At 35.0% G+C, this 24,484-nt stretch overlaps 1 protein-coding gene across 2 annotated transcripts in view; it reads right to left on the reverse strand.

Annotated features, from left to right (window-relative positions):
- LOC149832659 (U-box domain-containing protein 43-like) overlaps positions 1 to 15,644 on the reverse strand; it is an 86,797-nt gene extending 71,153 nt beyond the window's left edge. The window contains exons 1-3 of one of the 2 annotated variants that reach the window (XM_090014636.1): positions 15,236 to 15,644; positions 14,205 to 14,773; positions 13,805 to 14,114 (exon numbers count right to left, since the gene is read on the reverse strand). In XM_090014636.1, the coding sequence (XP_089870762.1) occupies positions 13,805 to 14,114; positions 14,205 to 14,759 (865 nt within the window). In that variant the 5' untranslated portion in view covers positions 14,760 to 14,773; positions 15,236 to 15,644. Of the gene's footprint in view, positions 1 to 13,804; positions 14,115 to 14,201; positions 14,774 to 15,235 lie in introns of both variants that reach the window. The other variant, XM_090014635.1, reaches the window with a different exon arrangement.
- Between the last annotated feature and the right edge of the window lie 8,840 nt (positions 15,645 to 24,484).

A 24,484-nucleotide genomic window follows, 5' to 3' on the forward strand; every position in this document is an offset into this window, starting at 1 on the left:
TTTCCTTTTTTAATATGTATTTTTTGGATACCGAAAAGGGGCCCCACAATGGAGTCATTGGGGCCCCCAACGGTCACATATGTGACCGTTGGGGGCTCCCAACGACTCTATTGGGAGCCCCTTTGGTCTCGTTTTCTTATAAATAGGGGGAACCCCCCATGTATGTTGTATTGCTCTTGAGAGCTCCTCTTCAATAATAGTGATATTATTTTTCATGTGTGTAGCCTTTTTATAAGGCCCTTTGTATATCCCTTAGTGGATTTCCTCTCTTGTGCTTGTTGCACTTGTCCGTGTGGGACATAGTGAATGCTTTAGCATTCTTGGCTTCTTCCGCTTATTTCATTACATGGTATCAAAGCCATACGATCTTCTAAAGGTAAAATCTTGTCTCTCTCTACTTCCTTTCTTTCTCACATCTTCATTGTGTAGCAATGGAAGTCAAGATCGATCTATCATTCAAACTCAATGGAAAAAATTACATGATGTGGGCATCCGCAATGGAGAATAATCTCAAAGGCAAGAAGCTTTGGGGTTATGTAATGGGAACCGTTCCGGAACCCCAACTTAAGCTCACAAAGATGGAAGGAGATCAAGAGAAAGCACTTGAAGGCGATGCTCGTCTCAAGGCCATTGAAGATTATAATCATCAAATGGAAGATTGGGAGAGCAACCATGCAAAAATCCTAGCATGGTTTATGAATAATGTCGAACTCAAGGTATGTGCAAATATTGCAAAATTCCGCCGGGCAAATGAAGCTTGGTTTTTTATGAAGGGTATGTTTACCCAAAAGGATCTTGCAAGAGCTTATTTCTTGCAAGAAAAAGTAAGAACCACAAAACAAGGTGACATGAGCATACAAGATTACTATAGTGCTCTAAATCCTTTGTGGGATGAATTGGCTCTTTTAGAGCCTAAATGGGTATCTATGGAGGATGTGGTTCTAAGACAAAAACAAATGTAACAAGATAGATTGTTTCAATTTTTATTTGGGCTTCGTCCCGAATTTGAACAAGTGAGATCCTCACTTCTCCATAGATCCACGTTTCCTCCCTTAGAAGAGGCTATTGCCGAGATTACTCAAGAAGAAACTAGGCATAGCATGGGTAAAAGCATAGAGGAAGTTCTTGCTGTATCTAAACCCGGCAATCATGTTAAAACATACAAACCACCTCATTTTGGTAAGCAAGGGAGTGGTGGAAGAAAAATGATTATATGTCACCATTGTTATGAGCCGGGACATATTAAACCCGTTTGCCCAAAGCTAAATGGGGCATTCAAGCCAAAGGTGGCTTCCGTTGAAGAATCCACCACCAAAGAAGATGACGGCAAGAACGAGGATCTCAAAGATACTCTTGGACAAATCTCCTTGGCTCTTCAACAAATTCTAAATGTCACTTCTTCCACCTCCGGTGCCGCCATTGCCTCATCATCACCTCCTGGTACGTACTCTTGGATTTTAGATTCCGGAGCCTCTTTTCACATGACTCCTCATGAAAATGCATTAACCAATGTGCACGCCAATTCAAAATTATCTTGTGTCTCTACGGCCGATGGAACTTTTCTCAAAATAAATGGTATTGGAACTCTTGATTCTAAAAATATTCAAAATTTTCTTGTTCCAAAAGTTAGAATAGTTCCTAAATTAAATCTTAACCTCTTTTCCGTTTTTCAAATAGTCGACCATGGATGTGAAATATCTTTCTCATCCCAAGGGTGCTTTGTGCAGGATCTCCGGTCCGGGAAGCGGATTGGGCAAGGCCATAGGAAGGGAGACCTTTATTTTATGGATAACTTAACACTTCCAAATACCTCATTTTGTACTTATGTCCAAGACAAAAATATTGAAACTTGGCATAAAAGACTTGGACATCCAAGTTACTCTAAAATGTATCTTTTTCCTTTTGGAAACAAGTTTTGTAAAGAAAAAGATATCAATTGCATTTTTTGAAAAATGAAGTCTACTCCTTTTCCTATTAGAACTTTTGTGACAACAAGACCTTTTGAATTGGTGCATTCCGATGTATGGGGGCCATCTCCGGTTTTATCCAAAGGTGGTTATTCGTATTATGTTACGTTTATTGATGATTATACTAGATACGTATGGATTTATTTTCTTAATGCTAAATCGGAAGTTTTTAACTTCTTCAAAGAATTTCATGCAAAAGTTCAAAATCAATTTCAAAGTCAAATATCCATTCTTAGATCCGATTCGGGTGGAGAGTACTTATCAAATGATTTTCAATCATATCTAAAACAACATGGCATTTGTCATCAAAAATCTTGCCCAAGGACTCCTCAACAAAACGGTCTAGCGGAGAGAAAACATAGACATATTTTAGAAACCACTAGATCCTTACTCATTTCTAGAAATATTCCTAAAAATTTTTGGGCCGAAGCCGTGTTGACCTTCACCTATTTAATCAATAGGATGCCATCTTCAAAATTGAATAATATCTCTCCTTATGAAAAACTTTTCAATATGACACCCGACTACAATCGTCTTCGTATTTTCGGGTGTAAGTGCTTTGTTCTTTTGCATAAAAAAGATAAATTGTCACCTAAAGCAATAGAATGCGTATTTTTAGGATATGGTGAAAATCAAAAGGGCTATAGATGCTTTGACTATAAGAACAATAAATTATTTGTTTCCAAAGATGTGACGTTTTTAGAAGATGAAAATGGATTTGAAATTTTGGAAAAACCAAATGAAATTGATTATATGTTTATCAATGATCTTTTAGAAGACTCAAATGATGATCTTTTGAGTCATCCGGAATCTTTAGAAAATACTCATGATAATGATGTATCACCAACTAATGGTGACAATCTCCAAGTATACACTCGGCGTGAGGAAGCACAACCTATTAGTGCTTTAGAAAAATTCTTGCGGGTTAATGAACCCCTAGAAGAAACCTCTCTTAGGCGTTCTTCTAGAGAATCCATTCCACCAAATAGGTTTGTCTCATATGAAACTCTCTCACCTAAATATAGAGCTTGTCTAATTGCCTTGCATTCTTACTATGAACCTTCCCATTATAATCAAGCAAAAAATATTCCTCATTGGGTTGAAGCAATGAAAGTTGAACTAGATGCTTTAAATAAGGCTAAAACATGGGAAATAGTTCATCTTCCTCCAAATAAAAAAGCTATAGGATGTCGATGGGTCTACAAAGTCAAAACAAAAAGTGATGGTTCCCTAGAACGTTATAAAGCTAGATTAGTTGCTAAGGGATATTCACAAGAATATGGCATCGATTATGAGGAAACTTTTGCCCCCGTGGCTCGCATGACAAGTGTTAGAACTCTAATAGCAGTAGCATCATCTAAGAAATGGCCTATATTTCAATTAGATGTTAAAAATGCCTTTCTTAATGGTCAGTTGAATGAAAAAGTATATATGGACCCTCCGCCGGGAATTAATGTTAACCAAGGTCAAACTCTTTGGTTATTAAAAGCTTTATATGGTCTTAAACAAGCCCCTAAGGCTTGGTATGATAGATTTAGTGCTATCATGTTAAAATTGGGATTTCGTTCATGTTATACTGACACTGCTCTCTTTGTTAAACGTGCAGGTAATAGTATCATCATCCTTCTGCTTTATGTTGATGATATGATCATCACTGGCAATGATGAAAGTGGTATTCTTAATGTTAAAAATATGTTAAAACATAATTTTGATATGTCTGATCTGGGTTTTCTCAAGTACTTTCTTGGTATAGAAGTAGCATACTCTCCTCGAGGGTATATACTGTCACAGATGAAGCTTGTTGCAGACATATGTTCCAAATCTGGGATTTCAGATGACAAAAAGGTGGAGACTCCCGAGGTTATCAATGCTAAACTACGACTGGAGGATGGAGTTCTGCTAGATGATCCTACGCCCTACAGGCAACTCATAGGCTCCCTCACCAATCTGACTATCATCAGGCCGGATATTGCTCATGTTGTGCACTCTGCAAGTCAATTTCAGCATGCTCCTACATCTGTGCATATGAGTGCTGTGCTCCGGATCATTCGATACATCAAAAATACTTTGACTAAAGGGCTATTTTTATCCTCAATCTCTTCCTTAGACTTACTGGCTTATACTGATGTTGACTGGGGAGGAAACCCAAATGATCGAATCTCAACTACTGGCTTTTGTGTTTTTCTAGGAGATTCGCTAATTGCTTGGAGGTGCAAGAAACAGCAGAAAGTCTCGTTGTCTTCTACTGAAGCAGAATACAGGGCTATGGCAACCACTACAATGGAGCTTGTGTGGCTTCGAAGTCTTCTTCAAGATATGGGAGTCTAAATTACCGGTGCTTCGAAGCTTTGTTGCGACAACAAAAGTGCCATCTATATTGCCAGCAACCACACCTTTCATGAAAGGACTAAACATATTGAGATGGACTGTCATTATGTACGTGATGAATATCTTCGTGGGACAGTTACACTGCCATATGTCACTTCAGAATATCAACTTGCAGATTTCTTTACCAAAGCCCTGCCTGCTCCTCGCTTCTTGTTCCTTCTTGGCAAACTTTCAGTCATTCCCCCGTAAAGTTTGAGGGGAGGTGTTAAAACATATGTAATAATACCATAATACCTGATAGGGGTATTATGGTCGTTTCACAAAGTACCCCATAGGGGTACTTATTTTGTTTCTCTTATTTTACTGTTTTTTATTTTTATTTTTATTTTTTAATATGTACTTTTTGGATACCGAAAAGGGGCCCCACAATGGAGTCATTGGGGCCCCCAACGGTCACATATGTGACCGTTGGGGGCTCCCAACGACTCTATTGGGAGCCCCTTTGGTCTCCCCTTTTCTTATAAATAGGGGGAACCCCCCATGTATGTTGTATTGTTCTTGAGAGCTCCTCTTCAATAATAGTGATATTATTTTTCATGTGTGTAGCCTTTTTATAAGGCCCTTTGTATATCCCTTAGTGGATTTCCTCTTTTGTGCTTGTTGCACTTGTCCGTGTGGGACATAGTGAATGCTTTAGCATTCTTGGCTTCTTCCGCTTATTTCGTTACATTCATATGCATATGCAAATTGTTTTATATGTACATTATTGTTGCATGTGAATGAATGTGCATTGTGGACATGTTTTGAATAACTCTGTGTGTGTGCATGTTCACTAAGGATTTTGCATAAGATGCATTGGTGGTTAGATATGAACCATTGTGTGTTGTGTAAGCCAGAAGCATGTGTAGCTCCAAGATTAGTGTTATGCATTGCAAAATTCACTTTTGAAATTATTGGCTTTCTAAATTAATTACATGTAACTGCAAAATTCACTTTTAAAATTATTGGCTTTCTAAATTAATTGCACTGTTAAAATTTGTAACGGGCCAAGGATCTGTGTCTAAGTCATAGGGATTTGGCCAACCAGGTGCCGCACCCCCGTTGACGTGGTGCGATGTAGGTGCGGCACCCGGTGCAGTCAACCTAACCCTGGGTGCGGTCAACGCACCCAGGGTCATTTTTGTCTAGTTTTTAGACTTAAAAAAAAATGCCTGATGAAAAGGATTGCGAAGAGGAGGATTAGAGCAAAAATTTTTTGCCCTAATCCTCCATTCCTCTCCTCCTGAAGCCGACGTCGATCAACCTCTTCGCCAGACCCTGACGCCGCCGCTGACCGCTCCGCCAAACCTCTCCTCCTCAGGTACTCTCTCTCCTCTCAAACTCCCTCTGCTCTCTTCTCAAACTCCCTCTGCTCTCCTCCTCTCCTCTCCGACTCTCTTTTGAGTCGGAGAGGGTCTTTTTGACTATTCTCTGAAAATTTCTCTAGGTCATGTACTCTCTTTTGCAAGCGGTAGTAGTACTTCAACACTCCGTTGGATCTACACAGGAATTGGAAAAAAAATGAAATGATAATGCATTACATTTGCACATTCACCTAACTCTCAAAAATAAAAATTTCACAGTTCTCCACTTCTCATATAAAGCACAAGTTAGAGCTTAGCTTCACTGAGCTTCTGAGGATGGTTCATCTATTGCCATCAAAATGGTATCAGAACACATTGTCTCGTTGCTTTTACTCTTTTATTTATCCACTTGATTTTTCATTTCCCTTTTTCTATTTTTCCTCTTCGAAGAAAAACATAAAATCAATGAATAGTAATTCTGATAGGGATTTTTTGCTTAAGACTAATGTATTTTTTGTTTTACATTACCTTTGCATATTGCCTTGAAATTTGGAAAATTCTCAATTTTTTCACTCATTTGAATAATTATTTTTGCAAATTCGTAATGACCCTTTCTTGCTCTGAATTCAGTTATTTATGTATACAGATAGTTAATGAGGCAATAATGAAAGCAACTTGCAACGATGCTGTAAACTTTTTAACTTGTTCTAAATACAATAAACAAGAACCAGTTGCATTTACCAAAACACTGAAGTATTGCTTGCTGCAAAGTGTACTTTTATGAAGAAAAACTGAGATTCAACTGAATGAATTGGATATGATGGAAATTATAAAATTAAATTTATCTATCTTAGGTGACTGAATCTAGGTTCATGGCTTTAATGATTAATGACCCCATGTATACATTAAATTTCTTGTACCTTTCGGTATTTATTTATACATACTACTACTATATTTTTTAGAACTTATTGTATATGTTATTAACTTTGCACTCAATATTATAAATCTTGATTGTGTGCATAATTGATTTTAATATAATCTTTTTTGTGTTTTCAGGACAAAAATGATAGATAAAGGGAAAGGACTTGCGTCATCCTCATCCCCACATGTGAGTTTTGCTGCTAATGTTGCTGATAATTGTACTAAAAGTGACGATATGGGGCCACTATGGGTACATATAGATAAGCTTGTAAAAACTGGAGAAGGAGGTGGTGGAAACAAGAGATTTTGATGCAAGCGCTGTGAAAGAGATTTTGTTGGGTCTTACACAAGAGTTAAGGCTCATTTGTTGAAAATACCAAGACATGGCATTTCATAATGCAGAAGAGTTGATGAGGCAATGCAAAAACAATACAATAAAATACAAGAAGCATATGAGAAGAGCAAAACAATAAGTGAATCTTGTGCAATTAGTGTGTCATTTTTAAGCCACCAAGAAGATGCTTAAAAAAATAAAGTGAATGTAGGAGGTATAGGAAGAGGAACGATACAAGCATCATTCAATACATATAGAAGGGAGGCGATGGATAGAAAAGTAGCGAGGTATTTTTATTCTAGTTCACTCCCATTTAATGGAGCTAGAAATCCTTATTAGAAGGATTTAGTTACTTCTTTGGCAAATTATAATTTGAGTGGCTATGTACCTTCGAACTTAGAAAAAATCTGAACCACTTCTTGCAGAAGAGAGGGCAAACGTTGAGAGATTGCTAGAAATTAAAAACTATTCATGGGAGCAAAATGGAGTTTTCATTGTTTCTGATGGGTGAACAGATATTCAAAGGCGTCCACTAATCAATTTCATTGCTTCTTCGCTTAGTGGCCCAATATTCTTGAAAGCAGTTGATGCATCAGGGGAATATAAAAATGTTAAGTATTTGAAGGGTTGTTTATAGAAGTAATAAAAGAAGTGGGTGATCTGAAAGTAGTACAAATCATCACAGACAATGCTCTAGTTTGTAAAAGTGCAGCATTGAGTTTGGAGATTGAGTATCCTCATATTTTTTGGACTTCCTGTATAGCACACAGCTTGAATTTGGCCCTCAAGAGCATCTGCAACCCCAAAGAAGAAAAATCACCAACATATGCTCTATGTTTATGGATTGAATAATTAGAAAAAAATGTCAAAAGCATTAGGAATTTTGTTATCAACCATCATCATGCTAATGTTATATTTAATAGGCATTCTAACCTAGAATTGTTGAAGGTCGCTGAAACACGCTTTGCGTCCATCATTGTGATGATGAAGAAGATCAAGGAAGTCAAAAATGCTTTGGTTAGCATAGTGACTGATGATAATTGGATATTCTATCATGCTGATAATGATGTCAAGACTCAAGAAATTAAGAAATTTATTGTTGATGATGAGTTTTGAGACAGGGTCGTATATTTCCTTCAATTTACTCAACCTATTTGAGAAATATTGAGAGAAGTTGATAAGGATGAGCCCATGCTTCACAAAGTTTATGAAATGTGGGATAATATGAATGAAAAAATAAAAGTTGTAGTTTTCAAGCGTGAAGGAAAAAATCCTGCATTTGATGATTTGGAAATTTTTAACCATATTCATTCAGTTTAGTCAGAAGATGGGATAAGAGCAACACTCGTTTGCATTGTATGGCACATTCTCTTAATCCAAAATATTATGCAAAAAAGTGGCAGGAAGGTGGTATTGGTCGTATCCCTCCAAATTTAGACTCAGAGTTATCAAGGCATAGAAATATGTGTATGACAAGACTTTATCCAGAATCACATATTCTAAATCAAGTCACACAAGAGTTTGGAAAATTTGCATCTTCGAGATTATATGAACAAACATTACTCGCAAGAGAGGAGAATAATATAGATCCTATTACATGGTGGTCAACATTTGGATCAGAAACACCTCTTCTCCAACGTCTTGCATTGAGATTGCTATCCCAGTCTACTAGTTCATCATGTTGTGAAAGAAATTGGAGCACATATTCTCAAATCCATAACATGAAGAGAAACAAACTCACCAGCAAGCGTGCAGAGGATTTAGTATATGTTCATTCAAATCTTTGACTAATTTCGTGAACCAATGATGAATACAGGTACTAATTTGCTCTCTTAGTTATTTAACTATTTTTTAGTTTTTTCATTTAAATATACTTGTATTTAACATTTTCAAATTGGGTTTGTAATGCAGACAAGGATCATCCAAATTTTGAGATGTAAACCCAGAAGAATGTGACTTAGAGGGAGAGCATGATTTTAACATTACAAACATGGATTTATCTGAGCCTAGTCTTCCTTCTTACGATGCATTTAATGATAAAGAAGAAAATTATTATGATCTATTACCTCATCGTCATATACGTTGTGTAGGATATACTTTTGGTATATAATTATGCATTTTTTGTTTCTTTTGTTAGTATACTATATAATTTACTTCTTTCCTACTTTACTTGTTTGATTGTTTTTATAATTGTGGTGTTGGTTTTTATGATGTAGAATAAAATTGTAGATTGTTAATTTGATTTATTGCATGCATAATGATGAATTGATTTGATGATATTATGATAATTATTTTTTATTTCATTAGTGTTAATATTGTTAACTGTTAAAACTTAAAAATTATATATATATATATATATTGTCGCACCCCCGCACTCAAGTTTTTTGAAAGTGCTGCACCCCCGCACCCACACCCACATCCATGTGACATAGATCTGTGTTGTGTTTTGCATGTTGATTTGCAAAATGATTATTTTGTAAAGAACTTGACTTTTGTTAAAAAGATAAAAGAGATAAACAATGTAATTAATACTTTTTCCTGGATGTCCCGTCCATAGTGTGAGAATCCTGGATGGCGGTTTGGGGAAAACCGTGAAGATACTAAAACTTCGTACGCGATTGTGCCCCTGAACCCGTTATGGTGGTTCGCCTCTCGGCCACGGTTTTAGGGAGTTTTCCGCCACTTTATTTAGGGATAGTGTTGTAGACACAGTTGTTGTTATTGGTATACCAAGAAAGTGGCATCAGTGGATGTCGATTTCTCTGGTGTCTCAACATTAGATGTTGATTTCTAATATTTTGATGAATGATATCAATTCCTAATATCGATCGAGGAACAGGTGTTGAACCCAGTAATAAAATACAAATTATGTGTTAAGCTACAACTGGGAACCTATCTTTAACTTCAAAAATTTGTTGTGCCCATTTTGAGTATCTGCAAGTTTTAATGAAAAATGAAACTAAACTTATATGCATTTAATAGGGACATGCATGGAAAAAAAAAAACTCTGATAATAACTTAATAACTTGTTGATGCATGTGCATTAGTTCATGCATTCTTACTTGTTCAGATTAATGTGAGATATTGTTATTGCATGATAATTGCTTTTAAATGCTTAAATGATAATTGAATTATGAGATTGTTGTAGTTATGTTCCTCTGAAAACTTGCATGAATTTGATTTATGTTTTTTCTTGCCTATTTAGATTTTTAAAAGAATTCATACAAAGAATCTTTGATTTTTACCCAGTATTTCCTATGTTTTTCATAGGAGCCGAGGCCCAGTGATGATGACGACTGTCACAGGGAGTCTACAAAACTGTGTGACTTCTGTTATTCTTGGACAATGTGGCTTTATGATTTTACTCTTTAATTTAATTTTGTTCTTAGACTTTGATTATTAATTAATAAAGTTAGTTTTTTTATTGGAAGGTTCACTGTAAAGATCCCTTGCGGTTTGGAATTTGGTTAAGTCTGTGAGGCCCCGGATCCTTGGGTTTTTAGTTTTCGCAATTGTTTAAAAAAAATCACTTTTCAACGGAGATGAGTTGGGGTCATTATAATTTTGATCAAACTTGCCAAGTTTCTTGTATACGCAAATCTGGTTCTAGATTGTCGAGTTTATGGGTAAGTAAACCTGATCAGATTCGCCAAGTTTTGGTGAATTATTATGGATCAGATTCTGCCAAGTGTATTCATTAGGCAGATCTGATTCAGTTCTACCGAATAGATGATGGTTTGATTTGTAAATTCAAATTTGCCCAGTTGTTGGCTCGATAATAAATTTTTGTATAGTTGAATTAGTACATGAATTTGATCATGTTTAAGATTGATGCATGCATTCTTTCTGAAATGATACATGAACATGATTCTGATTTTGATCAATTTGCAGTTATGCATATCATACGCAAAAATCTGAAATTTATTTGATGTTTGCATAAATATGATCATATGAATGTTTGATTATTTATGCATGGAATTAATCATGTTAGTGTGTTCTGCGAGCATCGATTGGCATGCGTATGCGTTTCGTTTCATGCACATTCATTTGTGTGTTGCATATTCATTGAAATTTTGCAAAGATGCATAAATCACTATTGAGAGATGTGTTGGTGGTAAGATGTAAACTATTACTGACCGCAGGCCAGGAGCATGTATTGCTCTAATTGTTGTTGATTTTATTTATGCATTGCAAAATTTATTTTTCAAAAATAATAGTTTTTCCAAAATTAATTGCAATGTTAAATTGTGCGGGTCAGGGCTCGAAATTTGTTTTGCATGTGGATTTGCAAAACGGTTTTTGTGTACAGAACTTGAATTTATTTGAAAAGGTAAAATAGACCAAACAATAAAATTAATCTCTTCTTTGATGTCCCTTCCACAATATGAGAATCTTAGATGGCGGCTTTGGAGGGCCGTGAATATACTAAAACTCTGATATTGGTATACCAAGACCGTGAGGATTGTGCCCCTGAACCCGATATAATGGTTCACCTTCCGGCCACAGTTTTAAGGAGATTCAACCACTTTGCCCGAGGGTGTTATTGTTGACTTAGTTGAAGTTTTAGTATCCAAGAAAGTGGTGTCAATAGTTGAAGATTTTCATTGATGTCCCGACATTAGGCGACGATTTCTAATATCGATCGAAGAACAAGTGTAGAACCCAGTAATAAAATACAAATTGTGTATTAAGCTATAACTGAAAACCTAACTTGGACTTCGGGAATTTGTGTCTGTTTTGAGTATCCGCATGTTTAAAGAAAAATTAAAATTAAAATTAAAATTAAAATTATGTGCATTTAATAGGGACATGCATACAAAAGCAACTCTAGTAAATAACTTAATAAGTTATTCATACATATGCATTGAATCATGCATATTTACTGTTCACCATTAGTTCATGCATTTATACATATTTGGCTTTGCATAATATTTGATTCTGTATGATATTTTGTTTAAATACTTGAATGGTAAATTGATTGTAGTAAGTTGTTGAATTATGATATTCCTCTAAAATTTATGTTATTTTCTTTATTGTTTGGATTTTTAGAGGAATTTGTGCAAAGGACTTTGGTTTACCCATTTTCTTAAAACTGTTTTATAGGCACAGATGCTCACTGATGTCCTGACTAGCTAGCTGGAGACTGCAAGTCTTGTGTGACTGGTTTCTGATTTATGACAGAGTGGCTCCACTGAGACAGACGATTTTTATGTCTGAGACTATTTGACGTTATTTATTGAATTAATAAAGTTTGATTATTCTTCATTTGATTCGATGCACAACTTGATTTGTGGGTTGGTATATTAAATCTGTGAGGCCTTGGATCCTTGGGTTTATTTCCACAATTGTTTTAAAAAAAAATTCTACTATTTTTACCAGAGTTAGTTGGGGTCGTTACAATAATATTAAAAGAGATGCAAACAATGGTAAAGTTGTTTTATGAAAATCATGCAAATATATATATATCACAAAAAGGACATGATTATTAAAGAAAGAACTCACAAAAGAGTTAAAATCACAAGACAGTTTTACAAAAGCGAAAGACATAAAAGACAAGAGTGTTAAAAAACATTAATTTTTCAAAAGATAATACCAAGTGTCAAATATACACAATAGCTATTATAGGCATACACATAAGAGATTTCATTAATGAAAGGCTTAGAAAAGCATATAATAAAATATGTAGAATTACAAAAACAAAGTACAAAAGCACATATAAGTTCAAGCATGTACAAGACAAAGACACGAAAGAATAATACAAGCACAAAAGTGCATAAGCATAAATCCACTATGAGACAATACAAAGAGCCAACAAAGGGTAACACAAGCAAAAAAATATATATATATTTGTTTATTGAATATATGCTTGAAAAAACATAATTTTATGCAAATTATGCAAGATAATTAATCATAAAATAACTCATGCAACTAAAGCATATACAATGCAAAATGAATGAAAATATTTCACCTGTTTCTCATAAAAGAGCAAATGAGTTTAAAAAAATTATGAAGAGATTTTAAAAATCTCATACATCATAATGAATGAATTTTGCAAATTAAAACACTAGTTTGACCATCACAAACAATTACCTCATAAGATTTCCAATCCTCAAAAATCAAATGTATCAGCGACTAGAACAAGAGCACATACAGTCACTAAAGGGTCAAAGACACACACAAAGGTGTGTATAAACATCTCTTATCTACACATAATGACACTCAAAACAAGTGTATCAACAACTAGAACAAGAGCATAATCACAAAGCCAACGATGGCATAAAATCACATACGAATGTGTGAATAAACATCTCTTGTCTACATATAATGACACTAAAAAGCAAGTGATCAAGAGTATAATCTCAATGCCAACAATGGGCTAAAAATACACATGAAGGTATGAACAAACATCTTGTTTACATATAATGATACTTAAATAAGAGACATAAAAAGGAGAAGACACTCGAGGTAAGAAAGCTTGTAATGAAAAACAAACTAATGTTATCAATAAAAATAAAGATTTTAACAATCTTTTGAAACTCTATGGTTTCTAAGCTTTCTTGCATTTTAATGGACACATATAATAACAAATTTTGGAGGACTATGACAAGCTTTCTAAGATTTCTAATGGAGAAAATGCCACAAATATCTATAAAAAAAAAACAAATTAGCTTCAAGAATCAACAAGCATGAGGGGAAATCATTGTATAGAAAAGCAGCAAGAATGAGTTTCCAAGGACTCAGCAAACAATGCTAAGAAAAAAGGTCAGAATATTAGTCAAACATACTGCAAGCACAATCATTGTGAAACCATTACAAATTGTACTACCAAGAAATACACAAAATTTAAACTCAAGGATGGAGGGAGGCATTTGGTAGACAACTTTCAAGGAACATGAGAAGAGATGAGGTACCTTCAAGCAGGAGTCTAAGCAGAGGTTGAAGTCTACCATTTTCAGCCATCTGCCGTACATTTCCCTCACAGCTCTCCAGGTTCTCCAATGTCTTCTCTGCCTTGTCAAAGGTTGACACATTTTCCGATCTGCTGCTAAACATTCCAACCAATAAAAGAATCGCCCCAGGTACCATAACAATCTTTTCACACAATCTCTCAGATTTTGAAAGCTCAAACAACAAAGATACTGCTTGTTCCTTCTCCTGGGAATGTTCATGTGATAAGAATTTAACAACAGTACGTATATTATTGCCTTCAGCCAGAGCTTCCTGAAAGATTGGAAAAATTGACAAATGAGCATGTTTACCTCATATATTTATAAATCCTAGGCAAAAATTCTTAGCAATGTGTAGAACAACCTTATTCTCATCATCCCCTTCAACGGCTATCCGAAGTGTTTCAAGTGCTTTACATCTCACTGTCATGCTGCTACTCTTTAACATGTCAACAATCTTGGGTATCAACTCAGCGTTGGGAATGACATGCTTATTTGATTTTTTTCTTCCGCATAACTGTTGAATGAACTTCAAGGCATTCAGCACCTCCTTATGCGGGCTTTCCACATACAACGACCTCTTAACGATATCAAGCTGAACAGATTCATTTCTTGCATACCATTCTTCGATTGTGTTCCGAATAGCTACACTGGGTTTGAGATCAGTACAATTCAGTTCTTGTGATGTCAATGGGCAGACAGGCTTCCTCCCATTCTCCCTGCATTCCTTGAACCATTTCTCAATTGCCCCTCGCTCGAAAGTCTGGCCGTTTTCTAGAGTGACAGGATCACGCATGAGTTCCTTAGTAAGAGGGCAAATAAACGCATCGTATATCGGCTCTATGTGCCTACTTCCAAAGTTATGACTGTCATCGGACTGGCTATCAAGATCAGAACTACAACTCCAACCATCAGCCATTTCTCTTCTAAACACTACAAAAACAAAAACAATGTGGAATTAGAAGAACTGTTCCAGATTTGAAAAGCTAAACTGCCCAAACAACCAAAATCCGCATAAATGTGTGGGCGTTGATCAATATTATTGCCTGAGATGTATTTAAATAACCAAATTCCCCCTCCAAGTTTCCATATTCAATCTAAAACGCAAATGGCATGACGACTAGATCATCCATTTCTTATGGGTAATGAATAACAATTACAAAATATACTCAAGAAGCATCAAAATAAAAAATTTATTATAAACCATTTGCACTCAAAACCTACAATCCAAAAATCAACTGAATTCAAGAAACACATAGGAAAACTAAGCAATGATGGCACCAAACATCAATTTAAGAGCTATAAAAGGAAACCCAAAATTCAAATTAGCGAACAAAGAAAAGACTATCAATCATTCGAAGCGCTTCAATCACCATCCTAGAATCTCGGCCTCACCTTCCAGTCAGCCAGGAAGCATCACAAAAACCGATCAAAGAAAACAATTTCCATGAAGCAAGGACTAATCTCTCGCCTCTATGTTGGTACCGCGAAGAAGGATGGAGAAAGAAACCCACAACTTTTTCGGCGGTTTCCGCAACCTAACTCTTGTACAGGGGCGTGCAGATACCACAGAATGGGTTTCCACGTAATTTCACCAACGGATCGGGTTGAACAGCAGAGAAGGAGATATTTTTTACTCTTTTTCTTTTCTCACTTTTACAGAGAGAGATGCATATGACTAAACAAGATGGGGAGACGGGAAATTTGTCGGTTCAACAACCATCATCATCATCCAGTGGGCCACAAGCAATACAAACGAGAGAGAGAGAGGAAACGGGAAATTTTGTGTTTTGGGGGCAACCATTTCGTCGTCATCACCACCATCATCCATGGGCCACAAGCAAGTCGTAAGAGAGAGAGAGCACCGCCATGACAGTGGTTAAACTCTTGGCAGTAAGTGTTTACATTCACCAGCCGGGCCAGTATACGTGTGGATCCGGATATGGATCTCACACTTGACCCAGATCCAGATTATGGCACACCATGTTTCTATCCAGTTATGTCAATGGATTAGATTTTTTACCTGATATTCAACTGAATCCGACTCCGTTTGGTAAGATTTGGTAAGTCAAAATAATTGGGCAATTATGATCAGATATGGTTTTAATTTTTTGCTACTAAAAAAATACGGATATGGTATGAGCTTTTTTCACCAATCAGAAATTCAGAATCCAAACCGTTTCGCATCCCTATTTCTTCTATCTATAGACAGAGATATGTCAATGGATCGGGTTTCAGGTATTCCCTGCCTGGATCCGACCACTCTTTGGTGATAGAAAACAGCATCAATCACATGACAAGTGGCAGCTGTGGGTATTTGACATTTGTCAGATGGCTTTGGTTTAATACGGCTACTCGAACATCCAAAAAAACAGCTGTTTGTGGGCGATTGATTTTATTTTACTCTCAAGATATTCTCCGTCTAAAAAAAGCAACTTCACGTGGGAGATCATGAATGAATCATATAAACTTGATGATGGTGATGATGATCATCATCATCTCTCCATCAACATCACCTGTGGAAAAAGAGCGGACTTTTGCATATGGTGGTGGTGAACAGAAATTGCAAGCTTTTGCTTGCAGTTTGTTTATGATTTAGCTAATAAGGTTTTGGAAGGCTCTTTAGATAAGCATGTAGTTTCAAAGGAAATTGTGATTAATCTGATTAGGTTGGACCACCACGGTCACGTCTGATCATGGTTGGCAAAGACGGAAGTGGATCTCCGATCAGAGAAGCTTCAACGTGACTCAGCAACTCATAAATAAATGAATAAAATAATACATTAGGAAAAATGTATGATGGTTCTGTATACAATAATACCATAGGGTGGAAGTGTTGGATAGCTTTTCACAGTTTCACAATCAACAGCATTATATAAATCTAACAAATAAATCAACATGATTAAACCGTTGATTGAAACTAGAACAGGGAGCAAACATGTCGATTTCTGCATCATACCAAAATCCAGACAAAAGCAAATCACGAAACAGTTGCATAGAACACAATAAAAACACTCAAAGCATGTTAATATTATGTAAATGACTAAGGCGTACGAAAGTACTTTCCTTAGAGAAGATTTGCCCTCACATACAGTGCAAACAGGGTTCGACATCCTTCTCCCAGAATACAATAGCATCGACGATCAAAACCGGTGCACTCCGAAGGATCGTTCTTCGAAGACAATCTCTACGAACCGATGTTGCAGAAAACCCCTTCAAAGAAAACTCAATAGAGAGAAAGAGAGCGGCAGGGAGAGAGAAAATGCAGTCTTTCTTTCTCAGAATTCTGTGTTACAGCATCTTTGTAACCTCAACCCTAACCACGTTTTATAACCCACGAACGGTTACAAAACGTGAAAAGAACTCGTTACGGAATCCGAGGCACCGAGACTCGTTAACGAACTTCGAAGAGTCTAGATCCGTTAACGGAATCCGAAGAGACAAGACCCATTAATGGGCATGGACTCCGAGAAGTCGTGACCCGTTATCATTTCTCATAACCCATTAATGAATCCAAATAATCACAGAAACTTTGGGCAAAAAGGTACTTTGGTCTTGATTGGATATGGCCCTAAAGGGCCAATTACCCGAACCCGCCTCGCCCCGCAATTACCCGAACCTACTCCGCCCCAACCCGGCTCGGCACAGCATGCGGGTGCGCGTGCGCGCATGTGTGGTAGTCATCCCATCCTCTTGTTCTTAGGAACAAGTGTAAGAGTTTACATGTAGGTTATAAAGCCCACAATAAACTCAAACCACTTGAATATGGGACTATTCCACATCATCAAGTCCAACTTTTTCCAAAAGAAAAACAGCCCAAGTTTTCTTTATTTGAATTCTCTCTCACCTCCTCTTCTTACACCCAACAGTAAGCACTTTTTTTTTAAATCAAGTCCTCTACCAGTTATACAATGATACCATTGGGATTATAAACTTACAATGCCCCAACACAAGGTGACGTACACTAGTTGTTCTTACCAGACCAACCGAGCTCCGTTGGTACGATGGTACACACTTTTATTTTTATAGATCTAGCTACAAAATTGTAAATCTATTTAAATGCCTAAGAACAAGTTGGCAGGAACTGAGAGAGAATACATACCTTACACAAAGTATAGTAGTGGTTGAAGTAAACACTGCACATGTTGAGAGAGAATACATACCTTACACAAAAACCACAACTTACACAAGTTATAGATTTAGGTCAAGTAGGCTAGTAGTGATTGAAATAGACATTGAACAACCTCTCAAGAAATAAGAGACAGAGAGAGAGAGGAAGAAAATTCACATATGTACCAACTTGAGACAGCTAGGTTTATATGGACTCAATATGCATGGGTTCATAAAAGCCCACCAAATGAGAAGCATCTATCTACCATGTATCGTTCAAATGGCCATCATCAAATGGGTCATGTACTCATTAAAAATCAAACGGCCACCTACAATGGGCTGCTTGTGCCCATGTCCCAACATGTTGAGGCTAGGTTTCGCCTTATAGTAAGATCGCAAATGACCTCTTTGATCAACCATCAAAATGTCTAATAAATGTTTTATAAAGTACAAATTTGTATAAAATAAGTTTGGTCAAAGTCAAATCAAGATTGAGCTGAATCTAAGCCAGCCCAAAGTTTAATTGACAAGCCCCTTGAAAGCCTTGTCACCTTGGACAACCATCAAACGTTTAATAAAAGCTTATTAAGTGGTTTTATGAGGTACAAATTTATCCAAAATAAGTTTGGTCAAAGTAGGATCAAGTCGAATCTCAATCTAAGTTCAAGCCTGAATTTTAATTGACAAGCTCCAAAGCCCTTTAAGCCAACTTTATACATTTTAAACTTAATGTGTTTTTCAAAGATGTTCAATGTGAAACTAAACACTTTTCATAAAGTGAGATTTTCTCTCTAAAATGCATTAAAAAAAACTAGGCAAAAAAATGATTGTTTTTGCCAAAGACCTTGGTTCAAAAAGGATATAATTTTGAGCCAAATAATAACATATTTTCCGTACTATGAAAATGTTGGGCCATCTGGAATAGGGTTATTCATGACGGGGACACTTATTCCATAAGTAGATTTAAGTAGGAACTTGCAAGCATTTTGATCAGAGATCTTTCTTCGGAAGTTGTGGGATCCATCCATTCTCACTTTGGTGCAGAATTGGGCCAAGTTTAACATTGTGCCAAATCTTTTCCCCCACCAGAAGTTAAATCGATATCCAAATTGCCTCTGTTTGGTACTGTCATCGGTCAAGGATTGCCTTTGCAGTCCAGTATAGGAATGGTGAGTTCCTTGTGGCGGGTGCATCATGCTCAGATTCAGACACTATTTTCCAGGAAACTCATTACTTGGATTCAATATTGGAGCTGATTTCTATTGAAGGCTCATTAAACTCGATTTCTTCCAATAACCGGGAGTGGGCTTGGCATGTGACTGAAATAATACATGTAATGTATACAAAAAATGATCGTACAAAAAAATGACACATTTTCCCAAATACCTCATAATTTTTGAAATTCCCTCATGTCCAAAATCGCAAATAACTAACTTTGTTAAAACATTTTTACCCTTCATGTGCAAAACTCATGAAGTTCACACGATATATCGCTTCGCTATCAAGTATTGCAAACTCTCACTTAAAAGGAGGTTGACATGTTTTTTTTTGTGCGGACATCATGAATTTCATATAATCATATTTGTGAACATCCTATTAAACCCAAATCTCAAAACTTTGCAAATACCTTACTTAGATTGCATATATATATTACAAAATCTGCATTAAAAAATGTTCAAACTTCCTATTAAACTAAACTTTATAACCTTGTAAATATCATACTTAATCTGCATATACCTCACGAAATTTGCATAAAAATATTTGTAAACCTCTTGTTAAATTGAACCTCGTAACATCAAAAATATTGGACTAAGGTCACATATATGATACTAAATTTGTAGGATATTGTGTGAACATCCTTTCAATAACAAGATCCACAAATATGTGACAAACTACATAAATATTTAGCATGAAACCTGTGTAACATCGCATGCTTATTAAATCACATATAAACTTGTTGTTTTGTTTTGTTTTTTTGCCTTGGAGACCTTATAAATCTCCAAGTAAGAAAATCAATATTAATATAATATATTTTAATCATTTTAAAAATCATCATTAATTGCTTACGCCAACCACAAAAACATATCATTTATCTAATGAAAATAACACATGAGAAAAGATCACTCATATGCACTTCATGCATTCAATTAATAAAACTAACTACAACAACCACTCTGAAAATCAACTATCCTCTATTTAATGATTATGCACATTGAACCCTAGCCCCATAACACCAATACAAAAACAATAAATATTAATTAACGGACAAACAAACATAAAACATTTACAACATAAACAAATATATATCTATGAAAAAACATTAAATATAATAAATCTTAAAGACTAAATCTGGTAGCAAATGCTAAATAAATCACAAAAAATATACAAAAAACATCCACAACAACAATCAGACACAAATACGCATGGGAGATTGTGTTAAGACAAAGAAGTTGTACACGATACTTCAAGTACAAGATTTTGATGATGAACAAGTGGAATAACTTAATTTCAGTTAAGGCAATAAAGCAAGATGACAAGAATTGAAGAATTCGTTGAAGAATCTGTGAAGACAAGTGTGTAAATGTAAATTTCTTTAAAAGTCTTAGATTTATTCTTGTAAGAGTCTTTCTTTGATTGCATGTCTTACTTGCATTTTTCCTAAAAATACTTAAGAAAAACTTTTCTAAAAGAACCCTTAACAAAAATCTTTTTAGAAAGCTTTTTACTCACATTTTTTGGTTTAGCAGTCGACCAATAGACTCATCAGTCGAATAACTTTTTCGCGCCAGTTTTTTAAAGCAAAACGTCAACTTTCTGATTAGTCGACTAATCGACTCTTAATCGACCGAACAAAATGTTTGATTTCTGAAAAATTTAGCAAAGTCGAATGAAAGTTTTTTCAGTCTATTGATGATTTTCATCAGTCGACTAACTTTTCTTTAGTCGACTAAGTTTTAAAAACCAGAATTTAAATTTGTTAGGATAGACACAGTAGTCGACTGCCTTTAACTGTCAGTCTGCTAATATTTGATTTCAGTCGACTAATAACTATTTCAATCGACTAATATAGCGGTTTTCTAAAACTTTTGAAGGTGCGTCTTTTCAATTTTTTAAATGATTTGATTGTTCAAAACTGACTGTTTTGATACCCTTTCGTACCTCCAACATATGAAATTCCTCAACTATAAATAAGAGTGTGATCTACACTCAAAACAATCAAATTACATTGATTTGAAAGATCGAATTCTTTGTTTTTCACTCCTATTCATTCAAGTATTCTTTTCTCACTCACTGAGTATTTTTACTCTGTTTTTTCACTCCAATTCCTTTTATAAGTTAGTGAAATTATGAGTTGAGTATTTCAGCAACCCTAGAAGCCTATTTCACTCCATTTGCATTTATAAGAAAGGCTCGTAGGTGGTTTGTAAGTTGATTATTTCTTTTTTTCATAAAAGGAAAAATGTCTCTTTGGTTTAAAGGAGGTGTTTGCTTTCAACAGGGTTATTGTTGAAAGTGAGACCGATTTTGGTCTGTTTTTTCTTGTAGTGACACATGTGTGATAGTGAAAATCTCAAGCGGGTTTTGCTTAGAGAGTAGATGTAGGTCTGGAAGACCGAAACAGGATAAAATTCTTGTGTTCTTTGTGTGTGATTGCTTTGCAGTATTCAAATTCCTTTAAATTTCAAAGATGAAGATTAAAAGTACTATTCACCCCCCTCTAGTGCTTGTTGCATCAATTCTATATCACTTTCATTTGGTATCAGAGCAAGGTTTGCTATCTTTTGATCTTACCATCATCTAGCATGGCAACAACATCTTCTCAGCACAAAGAAGGATGATCCTCAGTTCGTCCTCCTCTCTTTGACAAAAAAAACTATGGCTATTGAAAAGTAAGAATGACAATATTCCTACAATCCATGGATCTTGAAATTTGGAGAGTCATTTCAGAAAAGCATCAAGCACTATCAATTGATTTCAGCCTATGGACCGATGAAGCAAAGAAGACTGCTTTACTCAACGCCAAAGCTATGAGCGCACTATATTATGTCGTTGACAAAGTAGAGTTCAATCGTATCTCTCAATGTTCTACTACAAATGAAATTTGGCATACTCTTCTCGTGACTAATGAAGGTACGTCAAAGATAAAGGAATCTAAAATTGCATCGTTAGTTCATAAATTTGAATTATTTAAAATAAAGCAAAATGAGTCAATTTCTGATATGATAACTAGAATGATCGATATTACTAATACTCTCAAATCCTTTGGGAAAGAATATTCACAAGTGAATTTAGTTAGAAAAGTCCTAAGGTATTTAACTCCTGAAAGGGAGAGAAAAACCACAGCAATAGAGGAAGCCAATGATTTAAACACCATCTAAAATAAAAGAAATTGGCATTAGAACCAATGTCTTACAAGAAGAAATGTCTAGTTTAAAAGAAAAATCTAAAGATCTTCTCTCTATAGTGACTAAGTTCACTAAAGGTCAAGAAAATCTAAAAAGACTTCTGGGTTCTCAAAGATGCTCAGTTAACAAAACTGAATTGGGATATAGCTTCTTTGATACTCAAAATAGACCAAATTATGCGGTAAAGAATCAAAGTCAAAATTCTCAATCATTGATTTAAAGAACTCAGTTTTCTAGACATGAATATCATGGTAGAAACATATCACATCATGGTACTTCCAAAGCATATAAGCCTAGACATGATTATCCATCTTATCTTTCTAAAAATGATAAATCATTTTATGATAGAAAGAGTAATTATTCTCAAAGAAAACCAAAATCCAAATGGATATGGATTCCTAAGATTAACTCTCATGGACCCGAAAATAAAAAGGGGTCAAATGCTTTATGTTCCAATTTTGTTATAGGTACACAAAATAAGGAACAAGTGAATCTTGGACAGCGGTTATTCCAAACATATGATTGGAAGGCCGGAGTTATTTTTCACCTTTCAAAGTAAGAATGGAGAAATCGTCACCTTTGGTGACAATAGTAAGGGAAAAGTAATCGGTATTGGTAATATTGATAATCTAAAATTTCTCTTGATAAAAAATATTCTTTTAGTAGATGGATTAATGCATAATTTACTATCTATTAGTCAATTATGTGACAAAGATTTTCTCGTTTCTTTTGAACTTGATTTATGCTAAATTTCTGATTCTTGTTCTAAAAAAATCATCTTTAAAGGAAAGAGAAAGAATAATGTATATGAACTTTATCTAAATGAGTTACCCACTTTCAATGAAAAATGTCTTATTGCTTCAAATAAAATTCAATGGTTATGGCACAAGAGACATGGGCATGTTAACTTCAAATTTCTAAGTTATCCAAGAATGATCTTGTTAGAGGCCTACCTAGAATATCATATAAAAAAATCATTTATGTGATGTTTGCCGAATGAGTAAACAAATCAAGAGTTCTTTTAAAGCAAAAGATATAGTTTCAACAAATTGTCCTCTCAAACTTTTACATTTAGATCTATTTGGACTATCTAGAATTCAAAGTTTGAATGATAGTAAATATGTTTTTGTTATAGTAGATGACTATTCTCATTTTACTTGGGTGATTTTTCTAAAAAGCAAAAATGATTTTTTTTTTTTAATTTTCTAAACTCTGTAGAAGAATTACAAATGAAAAATCTACCTCTATTATTACTATGCATAGTGATCATGGAGGAGAATTTGAAAATGAATCTTTTCTAAAGTTTTGTGATTTATATGGACTTTCTCATAACTTTTCTTTTCCTAGAGCAGCTCCTTAAAGTATGTTATGTTTTAAACTGCGTTCTTATTCGATCATTTTTACATAAAACATGTTTTGAATTATATTATGATCGTATACTAAAGATCTTATATTTCAAATTTTTTGATAGTAAATGCTTCTTGTTAAATATCAAAGATAATCTTGATAAGTTTGATTCAAAATCAAACGAAGCAATATTTCTTGGATATTTTTCTAGAAGCAAAGCTTATCGTAGTTTTAATAAAAGAACTTCTTGCATTGAAGAGTCTTTACATATTATATTTGATGAGAATTATGAGCAGGTTATACCTCTAAGCGAAGAAGAATAAGTTATACCTCAAGAAGAACCTTTGATAGAAAGCGCTTTACAAGAAAACATTCATCGAAATCTTCCACCAGTTTGGAAAGAACTTCTTAATCATCCACATAAGCAGATTATTAGAGAAATAAAGAGTGATGTCAAAACTAAAAGACAATTGGAAGAATATATTACAAATTTTGCTTTCATATCAAAAATAAAATCAAAGAATATCAATGAAGCTTGTGATGATGAATTTTGGCTTTTGGCCATGTCTAAAAAACTTAACTAATTGACTCGGAATGATGTATGGGATCTAGTTGATAGACCAAAGGATCATCCGCAATTGGAACGAGATGAGTCTTTCGGAATAAGCTAGATGAGAAAGACGAAGTCATTTAAAACAAAGAAAGGCTAGTAGCACAAGGCTATAACCAAGAAGAAGGCATAGATTTTTATGAAACCTTTGCACTAGTGGCTCAATTGGAG

The sequence above is a fragment of the Nuphar pumila genome, chromosome 7 (assembly GCF_984573655.1).
Source record: "Nuphar pumila chromosome 7, dmNupPumi1.hap1.1, whole genome shotgun sequence".
In the NCBI taxonomy this organism is placed as follows: Eukaryota; Viridiplantae; Streptophyta; class Magnoliopsida; order Nymphaeales; family Nymphaeaceae; genus Nuphar; species Nuphar pumila.